Genomic DNA, 17,301 nt, shown 5'->3' with positions numbered 1-17,301 from the left:
AAGAAGGTACGTCGTATATCTTTCAGATGGTTGCCTAATTCAAATCTTCTGTCTTCGAGCAAGCAATCTCTTTAAATTTCTTGGGAATGTTCGATCTCTCGGAACATTTATTTGTGAAAACCGCTTTCCACAACTCACTGGCTTTCAATTATCAGCAAGAACATACATGAATGCAAACTCTGAATTCGTGAAACTTGTAGAAGGAGACAATTCTTGAATCTGTTTATTATTAATAATTTTCCTCTTGAAGATTATCACTTTGTGATTGAAACACGTGTCGAAGTGTTGAAAATATCGTCTTTGAAAAGGTCTTAACTGGTGACGAATCATGGGTATATAGTTATGACAGGGAAACCAAAGTTCAATCGTCCCAATGGAGGAGCCCAGGAAAGCGAAGACCAAAAAATAACCTCTAAAATACACTCTGTATATTATCACTTTTGTTTCTGATACACCTACATAATCTTGCTGTGAAAACCAATTTTTCTGAAATTGTTACGTCTTCGTCGAAACTGATAAAAGTAGGCGCTGGATTTTGCATTTAAGCGATATTTATTCTGAAATTCGAACCGCGATAGCCATTTTGTCGGAAACCTCAAAAGCGATACGCCTCGCCCAACTATGATATTTTCTGTCTTACCTACTTTGATAAGAACAACTGCTGATTAAATATGATTCTATGTGAGGAACTTGCAATTTCATATCATCATGGAATTTAGATACGAAAATTTTGGGGAGGACTTGTTTAATTGATCATTAATTGGAGTTTGGCTGAAATATACAGGGTGTATCTTAAATGATGTCATTAATTTCGGGTGGTGATTACTTGTCATATTTTATGACGAGTTTTGTCACAGTAGCTCACGTTATGACCGGAAGTATTCAATTTTTTCCTTATGATTTCAGTTGTAGCAATCTTATTGCTCTTGTAAGAGTGGTATATTGTTTTTTCAACGATTTTATTAGATGCACATCTAAAAGTTTTGGTAATCCTGTATCACATGGCATCTTGCATTCATAAGATTTGTTTTTGACTAGTTTACGTACGGTAGAGGAAGGAATTTTGGTCAAATGTAATGTTGCTTGTAATAGTTTGTTTCCCTCGAAACCAAACTTGAGATGTAGATTTTCATATACATTGAAATATACTCTCTGTGTTTCAATATTTAAATGGATACGAATCTTATTCACTGGTATCTCTTTTTCGCATTGTACACCATCGCTATTGGACTCACTACACTGCAAGTACTATTAGTACTTGCCTTTGAACAGATGACAAAAATTTTGAGTAATTATAACTGCACCAATATCGATCAGTTTCCGAACTGAACACGACGGCGATAACCATCTCCGTATTCCCCCATTTCTATTCGTCACCATAACATAACTTCAAATTTAATTTTGTGACTCTTCAGCCAATCATAAAACTCGGTTGGTAAAAATCATCCAATACGAACCGTCAATTCTACAATCCACGTGGACTAGTTCGGAGCCGGTTCATTTCAACGTATTGGTTTTTTGGCCTTTGAGTGCCGCCAACTTTGAATGTGCACAATATCGTTTACTTCGGCTATACTTGAGTATAATTTTCGAAACTTGATCATTTTGATATATTTCACGATTTGTACTAATCCAAACGTTTAGTTCAGAACTTTCAAACTTATAGTTTTTGTATCCAATCAGTCGATTTTGAACATTCTTTCAGTTGTATAGAAAGATACATTATTATTGAGTGACATAACATTTAATTTCCAAAACTTTAGAGATTCCTGAGAAAATTTAGGGCATAGAAAAATGTGTTTATCTAAAAGTCAAATTTTTGGCGTAGGCGCAGGGAATATTCCTTCAATATTACGGAATTATTAAAGATATTAACTATACAGATCAAAAAACTTTGCAATACATGTGACCAAAATTTGATAGCCCCTTGAGGAAGTATTATATATAGGTTGGTATGCATGTAGGAAATTAACAGTTAGGCATAATACAAATTGAAATTCATATTCTTTAGAGTGATACTTTTTTTCATCAGGATTCTTGAAAATTTCAACTGATTATTTTCCTCAGTGCATGAAAACGATGAAAAATCTGAAGACTGAACAACTTTTATACAGTTTCAATTGATTCGATGCACTACAGTTGAAGCAACAAAAGATTACACATGCCTCATCAACAAAATACGGAAAGAAATACATACTTTCATTCAGCATCCCTTTCTTCTGCAAGTGAAAAAGGAAGACAAAGTAGTTGACGTTTGCGTTGAATCAGGGATAGTTTTTGTTTGGATAATAGCTTGCATTCGGTAGGTATACCGAAGACACAGCTATAGCTAGTCGCAATATAAGGTCAGCAAATTCTGATACAGATTTTTGGATTTTCATTCCAATTGACGACGAATCACTTTCGTTTGATACTCCAAAGTTGTTTACTATAAAGTCTACGAATAGTTTTCACAACTGCAGGCATCTAAACTTTATGGCGAATGAATTTTAAGTCGTTACGTTATGAATTTTAACCTCAAATTCGTGTTCTGTCTAATGTTCCGTATATCGGAATGTTAAAATTGCTATATACTTGAAACATGATGTTAATTTTGAATAATTTGCTTTTAGACGAACGATTTTGTATGATAATGATTTGAAATATTGGGTTTTTATTGAATTATCACATATGCAAGTCATTTGACAAGGGTTGTCATGATTAAGTGATTTTGTTGAAGGGTAATTAAGATTTTCGGATCTTCATACTTGTGACATTTTTTTCTAAAGTCTTAAAACATTAATGTAATAATTCATAGCAACATTCGGTGACGGAATTTAATATTCAAGTCATTTGCTTGGTAAAATTTCGAAAACTATAGATTTACACACATTTTAACTGAATTTGATTGATAAAACTCCCCTCCTCAATTTGTATGCACCCACCTGTTGGTTTCTCACGGAGTTAGGACAAAGTTACGTTCTCAAACATTACAGAACAAGAATAAATTCAGATAGGTACTAATGACAGAAACCGACGTTTCGGAGAAAAACGCTTTAAATCTGCCCGATAAAAAATACTCATCTTGTTTAAAGAAAGTTACTTAATTTTATGGTCACGAAAAACTGCTCTAATAACCCTATCAAAAACAATTCCCGGCAATTGCAGCAGCGTCCAAAAATAGTCCTGCACATCCACGAATGTCTGTCCACTGAGGAAGTGCACTGGAAATAAAATAACGCGAAAGTTTTCCTCAGCCGGATCAATACCTCCGATGCGGAAATATTTTGATGAAGGAAATGGCGAATTTTCGAGAAAAAACAAAAGAACCCGGCGCCGACGCATCCGAAAAAGTGCATCTTAAAAATCATTAACGGGAGCAGAGAAGAAGAGGAGTTTTCCCCAGATAAACAATCGAAACGCGGCTAGTCCGCAGTCAACAGGTTAGTCCATGCGCTCGATAAAAGTTCCTCTACTCACCGACAATATGAACCATGTTTCTTGTCCATCTTTGGAGCTCCCTTCTAATGTTTCTCCTCTGTTGAACGCACCTCGCATACGAACACTCCGCCATTTTTTTCGGACGGCAAGTTTGTCACACTGATCTCGATGAATCTCCTGCTAGTATCACCCATCGCTTCAAATTCATTACACTAGGATTTAATCTTTTAAAACCGGGCTGCTCGCACCGAGATCCGTCCGCATCCAAGTCACCGTGGAAACTTCGTTTTAAATGTCACACACCGACCAACGCGGCTTTTTAAAGTTTAAACTAGCAAGCACTGAAACTGAAGATCCAAGAGGGTGCCTCATCTCACCAATCGAATTCCCGCCGCTGCTTTTTCGTCATGGCCGGATCTGCAAAAAAATACACCGACAATTACAATCCAAAGACCGGCTGAATGTTACATGTTCGTAAGTTGGCGCGTTGCGATTGTTTAGGATTTTGCGGTAATGTTGTTGTATGAATGGTGGTCGGTATCACTACTGTAGTAACGTCATATTGTGGAGTGCAGCAACAAGTGCGACGCCACTCGGCACTTACATGCACTTGCATTTCCCTTCCCCACGCCTGCTAGATCGCCGTCGTGCATCCCTATTATCTATCGTCTCGTTCTTGCGTTTGTTTGCCGGTATATACCTCGGTTTGTCTTTACGAAAGCCTTCATGGGCGCGTCATTGGGGTCGTCAAAGGGGTTGGATGGAGAAGAAATTATTCGGCAACACATGAATCATTTTTGGACGTGCGAAAGTGTGGAAGAGCCACAAATAACTTTGAATTCCGGGATTGTAGTAGGAATCACAAGATTAAGTCGGAATTTAACGGAAAATTGCGAAACGGATTCTAGTGAACTTTATTTTTAAGAAAATATGTACGCTTTCGACAGAGTGGCAATTTTGGCAATTCCACTCGCAATATATAGCCTCTTTTTTACAATAACATACTGTGAGCTTCCATTCATTTGTCTCGTCCATTTTTTCCATACATAATTTCTCCGTTTCTCATCGACGCATTATATCGAACATTGCCAAAGAGTATTCTCCCAATTCATATGTTTTCGCAAATTAAAAAACTTCTGTTCTAACATAAATTTTTTGGGGAAAGAAATTCTGAATGGTATTTTTAGTTCAATTGAGTTTTTCATGTTGTCAATCATAATCAAATCAAAAATCATAGTTAGCCCTGACTTTTTCAAGGCCAACTTCCATATTTCTTATTCTTTTGGAGATTCCACATTTCCAACACAAGTTCTCAAACTGTACTAGTTGAAAGTATAACGTACGAAATACTAATTTAATAAAAAATCATGAAATACACACAATGAAAACAGAAATGAAAATTTCTATGTTTCTTACTACTTTTATTTGTGACTAACGTGGTAAAAAACATAGAAATTTTCATTTCTCTCTTCATTATGATTTCCTAGCACGTAGTAACGGCTACATCCATCAATTTATTAAAATACACACAATTGTCAAATTATCTTTCACAGAAAATTATTTCAAATTATACTCAATTCTTTGGTTACAGAATTGTGCTATGCTTATTGATTAAGCCTTCTTCTTCTTCTCTTTTTTCATGGTCTTTGCTTCCCTTCGGAGCAGTAGACCATGTTTTGAACCAACAACTGTTGAACATGGAACCAGTCATGAGGGGTACTGATAATAGTGAAGGTAGAATTTTTTATCTTTCTGACAGCGAAATAGTGCTCAGTTATAGAACATATTAAACACGGTGCTTCTGAAAACGTACGATAGCTATATAAGTTTAACAACAGCGTATTGAATAAAATTAAGTATGAAAAAAAAGAAGTGACAAGCAAGTATAGGTCCGCAGTATGCGACCAAAAAAGTGTTTTTTCACAACTCCTCATTACTAGAAGTGAGTTTCTGAAACAGTAGTATTTCAGAAAGTCTCGACTCCAGATTCTTGATCAACAAAGAAAAATGCGTAGTCCAATAAAAACTAATAATTACCCTGCACATTCCTTAAATAATCCGTATTTCAGCATCAACGGCTTAGACTGCTATGGTCATTGGCCTCTTGTGTTGTGTTGCTTATGTTGATTTATCTCTATATTATTATTATGGTTACGTCGACCATGAGACGTAGCAGAATCAACCTACCAAATAAATCTGTAGTGTTCCTGTAGTGGATTGTGATGTGAGTACAATTGTGAAAGAGGTCAGTTTAGTTTCTACGAGGTATTGTTTCATTATTCAGTTATGAGGAACTGGATATACTTTTGGGAATAAATACGTGTATATATGTAGGTACCCAGTATTTTATGTACTTGAAGTGAAGTTATCTCTGTCAAAGTACAAAAATATACATTTTTTGACAAATTTACCATTTCTGAGTATGATTTTCCAATTCTTTGCTAGTTTTTGCTTGGAAAAAGCTGTGGATGGACATATTCATTTCTAATACATTGAACTTTTGTGTAGGTTTCCTTAATTCTAACATCTGAATTATAACACATACATTACCCAGTATGTGCTCCTCCCGAATGATAAAACCTAATTATTTGAGACGTGTGAAAGTATAAGACCTCGCTCATCCATAATGGTGGACAAGACCAAGGCAATCGGATACGACTAGGCTATTAGGCAGCGTACAAAGGCTGGCGTGCCTAAGTGAGGCGGGACCCATGAGAACGACCCCAACTGAAGCACTTGAGGTCCTACTCGGACTTCCACCATTGCACATCTACATATAAAGAGAAGCTTTACCGGTGACACACAGGCTAAGGCAGGGGCAAATCCCAATCACACGGTGCAGAATACTTGAAACTGTACAAAGCACTAGGAATGTCCGTGGATAACACAGTTCCGCAGTACAACTTTCAAAAATATTTCACAATCATCATACCAAGTAGAGAGGACTGGCGAAACGGCCCACCGGTAGAAGCGGAAGAAACTTGGTATACAGATGGCTCAAAGACCCAAAAAGGAGTGGGTGCCGGTATATACGAAGGCAGAGCAAAGGCGAGAATCGCACTCAGTCTCGAACATAAAGCAACTGTGTTCTAGGCAGAAGTAGCGGCCATCGAACACTGTATAGGGGAAATAAACAGACAGAAGGTCACAAATAAAACCATTGTTATTTTCTCCGACAGCTAGGCGGCAATTAACTCGTTTCGAAGCATCTTAATTGGGAAGCTGTCTGAGCATACTCAAGGAGCTAAGTACCCAAAATATGGGTACTAGGGCAATGAGGAAGCCGATGTTCTAGCCCCCTCAGATTATTACACTTGTGCTAGGTTATTTCCAATTCTTGATGCAGTTCTGATATGGAATTTTTGGTATTTTTTTGAGCAGGGGTGCAAATCTGGTTAATACGATGGCCAAGGCATGACTAAGGTGTTGTTTATGACCAAAAAATATAAACAAGCAATGACGAGTGAGCTGGCATTGTCATGATGCAAAACCGGACGTTCATTTGACTCAGAGTACGATGACCTGTATGCCACTGTCAACATTTCAAGTGTTTTTGAACACCCAATTACATTTTGTTCACACAACTTTTTTTTCGATTTCATATTTTATTTTTGATAATGCCGACAGAGTTTTTCTGCCTTCTCCGCTGTCTTGTGGACATGTTCGCTGAAACACATCCTCTTATCGATCCACACCCCAAGGCGTCCCCTGTACTGTGATGTTTGGCTGCCTCACCCTTCTGGTCCCGAATAGCAGGACTGCTTATGTTTTCTTCGGGGCTAATCTTAGCCTTCTCCGTTCCAGCCATGTGACGATATTCTGGATTCCTCTATTGGCTATCTGTTCTGTGTCTTCAGTCGTCTTGGCTACTAGTATCACGGCCAAGTCGCCGCGAATGTCACCATTGTTACCCTCTATGGCTGCTCGAGTTTCAGGACTCTCAACCTAACCTAATCTAATCCTACCTTAACTAACCTAGCCCCCTTCTAAACTAACTTGACCTAACTTAACCTGACCTAACTCAACCCAACCTGACCCTACCTAAACTAACCCTACCTAACCCAACCCAACCCTACCTTAACTAACCTAACCCAATCCAAATTAACTTGACTAATTCAACCTGACCTAACCTAACCTAACCTGACCTAAGCTGACCCGACCTAACCTAACCGAATAAGTGTTCAAAACCAATAGTGCCAATATATTTAAATGTGACATGACATTGAATATAATTATTTGACTGCAGATAGTAAAACAAGTAAATAGTTCAAAGTGTTGGGTAAACATTTTTGTCATGTGATGATAATTTCAAATATATTCTTAGAGAGATAACAAAAAAGTTATAGTTTTTTTTTTTCGAAAATATTAACAAATCTCTCTAGTTACTGTGTACCACGTGTATACATTTTTATGGCTCAGAGTACAATCACCGTATGCCACTGTCAACATCTCAAGCGTTTCTTGGGCCCTTAATTCCATTTTCTACACAAAATTTGATGCAAATTCACCGATTTATTTTTTTCGATAGCAGAACAGCGCCGTACACGAGACACTTCAAACTTTTATGCCTCTCATCATCAAACTAAACATGCTAAACATCTGAGACTATGGATATATGTTTGAGACCAGTGTACCAATATGATACCATGAATTCACTATTTCTCAAAGGTTTTCGTGAATACAATAAAGTGCCCAGTAAAAAATAAAACTCCAATCACCAACTCTAACTCCAATGTATTGATTATGTCAAAATTGTTTGTAGGAGTCATTTTAAAATTATTATCTTCCTACTGTTTCATCATTTCTTAGTAGTTCACTATCGCGAATTATAAATATACATATATGTTTATATATAAGCATACCTACCTACCTTGATAAATATCTATCTCTATGGTAACCATTCTAACATGAACAGTTAGTATTGGATCCCGAGTTTTTGCAATTTGATTTGCCGGTAGTGGCTGGCCATATGTCATTGTCACATCGATATCACATGTCGTCCACAAATGGTGACACTTCTCCACCCCCAGAACAGTTGTTTCACTCAAACTAATTCGATTATTTCCTTTAAACCAATAAAATGGCGGGAAAATTAAGGCTGGGCCACCAAAACAGAGCTTTGCTTCTTCCTAACCGTCATGAAACTGTCAATCATGTAGTTGTAATCATTATTGTAATCATTCTTGAATCCTACTTCACTCTCATAACCTAGTTATGAGAGTGAAGAGTTATCATTATTACAATTTTAATCACCGTCACTGTCCTAATCAAACTGAACTATTGGAATCAAATATTCAAATATGATTGTGACTGAAAATTGAAATCCACAGGTTTGATTCGATTTTTGGGACTCTACTCCATCTTGATACAAAAAAAAGGGTGAGGGAATCTTCCAAAGAAAGTAAGTCTATACATGGATGTGTAGATCATGTAAAGAAGTAACTTTCAGACACAAACTGAAAGAAAGTCCTCCTGAAACAGCTCCTTTCATATAAATATTGAATCACACAAAAGAAAAAATGTTTTCGAAAGAAATATTTCTATATGAACACTGAATTATACAGAAGATACTTGTCTCTACTGTATTTCAAACATTCGTTGTGGAATGAAAATCAGATATCATTCACATGAGTTCTACTTTAAATGAATGGTAACAAATTGCACTTACATGGAACACTGTCATCCTCACTGCTAAACATCGATGTTTCGCCTCAAGACCCTTGCCCCAAGGCTCTTCAGTACCAAATTGGATAACATGTATATCAGTGAGGATGACAGTGTTCCATGTAAGTGGAATTTGTTACCATTCATTTAAAGTAGAACTCATGTGAATGATATCTGATTTTCATTCGACAACGAATGTTTGAAAAACAAACTGAGTAGAGAAAAGTATCTTCTGTATAATTCAGTGTTCATATAGAAATATTTGTTTCGAAAGAATTTTTTCTTTCGTGTAATTCAATGTTTATATGAAAGTAGCTGTTTCAGGAGGGCGTTCTTTCATGATCTACACATCCATATTAATCACTCCTAAAATATAACCCCTTCAATTCAAATTTGATTTGATATTATGATCATGACAGTGATTGATATAATAAGACATTTCAATTCGAATTCAATAGAAGCAATTCAATTGAAATCAAAAGGAACAAAAGGACGTACAGTCAATGCATCTCGGGTGCCGGCTCTGCATTTTCATGTCAAGGTACGATAGATTTCAGCAATGAAATCCTATTGCTAAAAAATACGAGTTCAATCATTTACACAGTCTGTTAATATATTCGAACTTTGTGTCTTTGATAATTGTACTGTCAAACAGATGTTGTTTTCAAAATTTCTTGTTATTCAGGTGATTGAAATGATTTGATTTGAGAATTGTATTCCTACATCGATGCATTCAGCTGAGAATAGTTTAGAAAATAATATTTATGTATACCAGTCGAGCTCAGATAAATTTCCATTTTTCCCAACCTGACTTTAGTTTAAATTGAAAGGGGTATATTTCTAGGAAAAAATAATTTTTGGGAATAAAGGAAGCCGATTCAAAAATAAATAGATACGTGGCTCAATATACACGAATTAATTTTGAATTATGAAAATTCGTCATTTATGTTTATTGATGAAACGTCCTGTGAGACAACTTCCAAATTAGTGTTATAGGACACATCTGTAGATATATATTGAACAATATGAGAGCTGTTTGGAAACTGGTAATGCCTATGAGGAGCTCAAAATGAAGTTGATGGAAATTTGATTACCTCAATTTCGTAGTTTTTCCAGTTTATTCATTTTATATGCAGTGAAAAACTGGTAGCGATGAGCAATAATTGAACGAGATGTTGAATAATTGCTTGTACACATAATTAGAGAATCTATACTTATAAATGTGAAAGTCACTGACTTAACACTCATTCATTTCTCTATACTGGTAAGTCCTAGGAAGCTGTTTGTTATATAGGTTCTTCTCAGGTCCCAAATGCGTACCAAAACTGGATTTTCAATTAGTCCAACTGGGACGCCCCCCGTGGAGGTAATGGGGGCACGTTTATATATGAAAATTATCTTTTAATCACTGTTTATCCGTACCGCTATATTTACGAAGGCTCAAATTTCCTCAAATCTTCTTTGAGAGATTGCCACGTTTTTTTGTATAAAGATGCGAAGCCAAAACTGTTATTTCCTAAACTTTGTTATTTTGTAGCTTGGACTCGCGGTTTTATCATGCTGGTTGCTGACATGCAAACGTTTTTATTGAAAAAGTTTAATTTATCGATAACATTTTGATGTCTTGTGGCGTTACTTTCTAAAATACCTCCAACTTTTTAGGGAAATAATAACCCATAGAGCCCCTCCATTGACACTCCGCCCATGCCGCTCACCTCCGAATCTGCCTTCTCTCTCCCGGCAGCACGATCTCTGTCGCATGTCTATTTGTATTCTTTTCTAACGTATTAATTTCATAGGTTAAAATATGTCTGCCTTCTCTGTCCGGCCGGCCGCTTCTTTGTCTGATGACCCGCCAAACTTGCGTCTTTTTCCTTCTTGCGTTTTGGCCTATTTTACGATTTCGTCTTTGTCCGGCGGTTCTGAATTTTCCTAGTTTGAAGTCGATTCCGTCTCGTTTTACGCGGGGACTCTCTCTCTTTCCCGATTGGCCTTCCACTGCGATTAGTTCGAGGGCTGGTGCTTTCGTTTGTTCGTTGCGTGAATGAAGAAGGATTAGAGATATGTTCCGAAGACTCGGGCGCGACAAGGAAGCGTTTCTTTATCCAGGGTGGCCAAATTATTCCCGGAGAAAAGCGAAATGATGCAATTTTGTTATGCATTACAAAATTGTTGAAATCATTCATGTTTTAATGATACAGTTATTTATAATAACACAATTGCAGTATTAAAAATAACAATATTATCTTTCAATAATAAAATAGGCCTGAAATAAAATTGTTATCAAAATGTATTACTATTAGTACCATTTACGAATACATTTGATAATGAACGTGGAGTTAAAAAAAGGAGACGTTATTCTATTTTGTCCGGCTTTTCTTGGCTAATGACAGCCAATCAAAATGCATAGAGAAACGTTTCGTTAGTATTGTTGGGACTGGTGATAGGTGAATTATTAATCAGACGGGCACAGCGTTTACAAATAATAAAATGTATTAATAACACCAACAAAACGATAAACAGAAAACAACAGTGTAACCTCGTGGTCAGAGTTAGTTCCCGGCCGAAATCCCAGAACAGAATGAATTACCTCGGCTAAAAAATGTGTTTGAAGTAACTTTCGAGAAATAATCACTGAGAATGGTAGGGGGGGTCATAATATAGTCCAGAAGGATCAACCACTTGAGCCCGAATTTCTTGTCTTAATCCATGAGAGTGTTAACAATGAGTACTTACTCGAAACAAAATTGAAATCAATAAAGAAATAAAATGTTTATAAACCAAGTAGTTATATTCCGTTTAATCGCGGATGGTTTTTAAAAAATAATAGAACTTCATTACTTAACATGGGCTGAAAATTTCCGGGCCTAAGAAAGAAAACGCGTTTTTTTTGTTGAAAATTGGCTTTATTCATCAACGTTATTCATCAACCATCGTGAGCCAAAAAATCATTCCAGTACCATTCTAACATTTGAATACCGCTTTTGCAGAACGATTCACCTCTTGTATCCAAAATAGGCCTCAGTTACAACGATAACTTCATCAGGGTCTGACGAAGTGCCAATGTATTTGGTGATAAAAAGTTCACCAGTGTTATTGAAGTCCCTGACATTCCCTGTTAATCTATCCTTCTCAACAGGGGTCTTTCCAGATCTGTTGAAGATTGGGAAAATTACGCCTATTCATAAAAAAAATTGTCATCAACTTCTTGAGAATTATCGTCCGGTAACAATTGCCTGTAGTTTCCCCAAAGTCTTTGAGTACACTTACGCACACCGACTTTAATCATATATTGATAAAAATAATTTATTATCAGAAAATCAACATGGATTTCTGAATAAGAAATCAACAACCACAGCACTATATTCCTAGTATGACAAACAAGTAGATTACATTGAGACAGGCGAATGCTCTTTTGGGATTTTTTGTGATCTCAGCAGGGCATTTGACTGTGTAACTCACAGAATTCTTTTGGATAAACTCTATCACTATGGTGTGAGGGATACACCTCTGGATTGGATACGGTCATATCTTTGTGACAGATGGCAGTATTTCTCAATTAAAAAGGAGTCACCTGGATACTTGAAAAACGACAAGGGTCAGTACTTGACCCTTTTCTATTCATAATTTACATCAACGACATTGATGAGCTCCCTATGCCAGCATCCTTCACTATGTACGCAGATGACACCTCACTTATAATTTCCAATACTCGAGAAAGTCCTATAACGGAAAACTGCGAGGAAACTTTATCCGCAGTTAATAATTGGTTCTCGGCAAATCGTCTTTTTCTGAATATTGATAAAACAAAATGCCTTAGATTTCATATCCCGCAAAGAACCTGTGAATATATCTCATTTGGTTTCCCTATGATCTCCACTAATGTCACTCCACTCCCGGAACGAAATTTCTGGCAATTAATGTTGATAACCATCTCAATTGGAAATCTCACTGTGAGGATCTTGTTTCCAAACTCCACACAGTTGCCTTTCAATTTAGGAATGTAAAATTATTATTCGAGCAAAATTTCTCACCACTTAGCTCCCATCCAGTAGTCGCTGAAAGCTAAATCTGGCGAATACGGTGGATTGTTTTATGTTTTCTGGTGTTACTGCTTCATTTTGGCGTCCACTGCGTTCTGCATCATCGTTGTCTCTACGACCATGTTCGAAGTTAGCAGTCACCAACTTCCTTATAACACTTTTCAAGCCATTGCTTTGCTTCAATAGTATTTTTCCCATCAAGAAGCAGTGTAAAATTGAAACACGAAATTTTTTTTATACATTGTTTTGAAAATAACAAAAGTAATGTCACTTACAGCACAATAACTCCAACTGCAATAAGACTTGCGCCATCTATATGTTAGGCCCGAGACTTTCCAACCCATGTAGTATAACCACAAAATGAAAAAATGTCACCGAAAAGTTTCGGAACTATGGAGGGTTTTATTTCTGGAATCGAAGGAGAACAGAAAATTTTTCTTTCAGTTACGTCATAATGCCTTGTTACCCTCATTTTTTTATTACAGGGTGCAGTATATCCAACATTTTACCAATTTCCTTTCGAAACTTCCAAGAAGGAAACTTTCTTGCTCTCCTAATCCGCACTAGGTTAAAGTCGGGCTTTCGTACTAACAAGTTACTGGACTAAACTATTTGCCCGGACGGACGGTTTCAATAGTTTTATTCATACTTGGTGCGATTGAAATTTATAAATATAGGCTCGCCTTTCGATTCTAAATGTTTTTTCTGCACGTACGTCGTTATTTGCCGGTCGGATGATTTATTTTTCATTTTATAACGAGGTTCAAGATTAAAATATCTCGACGAAACAAAGGCTTTGTTCGATCTTGTTTATTGTATTGCATATTTACGGAGATAATTTTTGTTGGTGTTTCGATTTTACGCTTGTTGTATCTGCAGATTATTGCCATTTGGTGTTTTGGTTATGGTAATGGGATTTTTAGCGACTATATACATGTACAGTGTGTTATGAAAGAATTTTTGATTGAAAAAAATCTGTTTGAAATCAGTTTTACCGTTAAAACTGTCTCATTCATACGAACTACAACTCTCAGAAGTCAAAACTTGTGAGAGCTTCAACTGAATATGGAAAAGTGGAAAGCCGAAACATTTTTTTACAGAAATTAATCGCTCCTAAAACTATATACCTATCAATTCAAACAAGATTCCTCTGGCTGGGACAGTACTCCAAAGAAGGTCTGATCTGAGCATTGGAAGTTGCTGAGGTGTGTACCTACATATTTGTGTCAATTTTAACCCCCAACAAACTTATCGAAGCAGAAAGCGGAGTTGTCCGACCTGACGTTATTATATCCGGTTCGGAGACATTATGGGGAATGTTCCATCGGACGAAAATCAAGTAGTTTTCATAAAATAGCTCTAAAACAACGCATTTTAAACTTATCATTTCAACCTTTTTCTTTAAAAAATTATTTTAATACTTGAAAAAGAGGAATGAAATAATGCATTCAACATTTAAAGGGATTTGTTTCTATTTCACCACTTGGCAACATCGGTTATAGCTAATAAAGGACAATGAATATGTTACCTGTATGAGACAAACAAAGATGACATATTTCAGAGGCGTGCTGTTCTGTTTACTTATGTTCCGAGTTCCGAGACATTCTGTGACATATGACATTTTGTACACTTAGCCTATCTTCCTCTATATAAATGAATAACAAAACAACTGTTGTTTATGTGGCTTGCGGAGGTGGTATTGAACTATAATTTATATTTTGCCTTAGTTGTTGATTTATAAAGATGATTTTTCTTTTTTAAAGTAGAATATCTAGGTACGTATAAATTATTTCAACTTGATGTAGGTGCTATTGCCAATATGTGAATTAGAAACAAATCCCTTTAAAAATTAAAACCCAACATTTGAAACATCAACTTGAATACTTTTCGAAGTGAATTTGAAAAACTCATGAATTAAACTAATGTTTATTTGTTCAAATTTGCATTTGCTGTAAGAACCCAAATTGAAGAACATTCTCCAATTCGAAATCACTTCTAGATCCTCATCAAGATATGCATCCTCCTGCTGCCAGTAAAAATGGAACCTGGAACCCAAATGTCATGACTAGACAAGTGTGCTGTCGTCAGCAAAGCAATATATTGGATTCTTCGTTTATTTCCAATAGGCCGTTGATATACAATACTCATTCGTGACAAAGTCGTAATTGGTAATAAAAGACCCTATATTCTTTTTCATATTTTTGAATACATTTTATTCCAACAGAGACGCTGAAAGCTAAATATTTCTACAGGATGAACTCATGTGAATATTATTAGAAGAAAGATCCCATGCCGTACGAACGGAAGCTATGTGCCATCTTAGCCAATGATATTCATTTCAAATGCTAACAAATTAGGAATTTGTGGAATTTATCGTTACTATCTCACGCCGCATTGATAATTAATTGGTACATATAATTAGGCAATTTCAAAACCGTATATACAATTAACATGATAATAATCGTACATTCATCGCGTTGCTCTAAAGATAAAGTGAAACTAAAAGTAAGTTCGACCAAAGTGAATTCAAAAGGAATAAAACCTACCAAATGCTTAGATTAGTCAAAAATATCAACACAATTGATTCTGATTCTGGTAAAAGTGACAGGCAAAAGTTTTACAATAAAAAATGTATGACCTGGATGAAATCGTATATGGAAGGGGGCAAATACATAATACTAGGTATACTTCAAGGCCTTGTCTAGTGACCACTGTTATTCCTCAACTCCGTCGTCTGGGTTTGGAAAAAATGTAGAAGAATTATCAGGGAAAATAAACTCCACACTACACGGCAAATTCCGTGATTGGTTTCAACGTTATGAACCGATTTTCAATTAAATGAAATCCACTTCAAGAAATCATTTACTATAAAAAAATTTAGTATTGTTCATACAACGAAGTAATTTTTTAACAATGTCCCAATGGAATAGCTCAGAAGAGCCAAGACAAAAAAAGCACGCCACTAAATTCATTTACGTTCAGCAAAAATAAGGCGAGTCCTATAATGGAATCCTGTGGAACTCCCACACTAATTCCACACTTCTACAGCAACGTTCCCGTTGAAGAAGCACTTCAAATCATACAAAGGAAGCTATTCGAAGATGGGGACCTGGAACTGTATGGAACTGCTACTTCCAACTGAAAGACGAATCTTTTTTGCAAGATGAAGGACTGTCAATGGGATCGCCACTCTCACTGGTTATAGCCAACATATATTCCGAAAGTGAACAAATATATAACGGAAAACGATTTAAGCACGATGAATCACGATCCAACCACAAAATATGAAAGGCAAATTAATAGCCTAATAAAATCCAACAAACAGATCTCTAACAACAAAGCATTGAACAGATACACAGTCAACAACCCAAAAGCACCAAAACTCAACGCACAGATCAAGATACATAAGGAAAATAAACCTATAAGACCGGTTATCAATTTCACCAGAGCACCTTCATAAAAAATTTCCAAAATCATAGCCGACGAACTGGAAAACAAAATCAACAGGAACAACGACCACAGCATCAAAAATTCAATGGAACTCACAGACAGAATCTCTACGACAAATGTCAGTCCGAACACCAAACTGTTCTCGTTCGACATAAAAAACATGTACTCCAACATACCAGTCAACGAAAGTATAAACATCATATCTGAGAACCTAAAACACCAAAACAAAGACAAAACCTACATCAACCAAATGGAACACAGTCTAAATACAATACTTAATCAAAATTATTTCGAATCTGAAGGGAAAATTTTTAAACAAACAGATGGACTAGCGATGGAATCTCCACTATCTAGCATTATATCCGAAATATACCTGCAAACCATAGATGAGAAAATCTTAACGATAATAAAAACACATGATGAAAAAGGAGAATGGTTCAGATACGTTGACGATGGACTGTACATATCACAAAACAATGGAATAAGAATAGAACAAATATAAAAAGAAATTAACGAAATAAATCAAAAACTATGTTTCAGCATTGAGGAAGAACACAACTCAAAACTTAACTACCTGGACATAACCATAGGATATAACCACAACAAAACACAATTTCAAATGGCAATATACAGGAAACCTACACAAACAAGCTCCACCATACCCGCAAGTTCAAACCATCCACCATTACACAAATGGCTGCCTATAACGCATTCATATATAGAA

General features: G+C 36.1%; 1 protein-coding gene across 4 annotated transcripts in view; it reads right to left on the bottom strand.

The window, feature by feature from the left end:
- The window catches only part of Eip93F (Ecdysone-induced protein 93F), a 195,019-nt gene that overhangs the window by 142,234 nt on the left and 35,484 nt on the right, over positions 1 to 17,301 (bottom strand). For 2 of the 4 annotated variants that reach the window (XM_074171811.1, XM_074171818.1), the window contains exon 1: positions 3,460 to 3,995. The exons of 1 other annotated variant lie outside the window; for it this stretch is intronic. In XM_074171811.1, the coding sequence (XP_074027912.1) occupies positions 3,460 to 3,553 (94 nt within the window). In that variant the 5' untranslated portion in view covers positions 3,554 to 3,995. Of the gene's footprint in view, positions 1 to 3,459; positions 3,996 to 17,301 lie in introns of those variants that run through there. One more of the 4 variants, XM_074171815.1, reaches the window with a different exon arrangement.

The sequence above is a fragment of the Leptinotarsa decemlineata genome, unplaced genomic scaffold, assembly GCF_025532065.1.
Source record: "Leptinotarsa decemlineata unplaced genomic scaffold, Ldec_3_MD MMD2_P_RNA_scaffold_12, whole genome shotgun sequence".
NCBI classification, from domain to species: Eukaryota; Metazoa; Arthropoda; class Insecta; order Coleoptera; family Chrysomelidae; genus Leptinotarsa; species Leptinotarsa decemlineata.
Note: the sequence above shows the minus strand (reverse complement) of the source record. Positions and strands in the feature narration are given on the sequence as shown.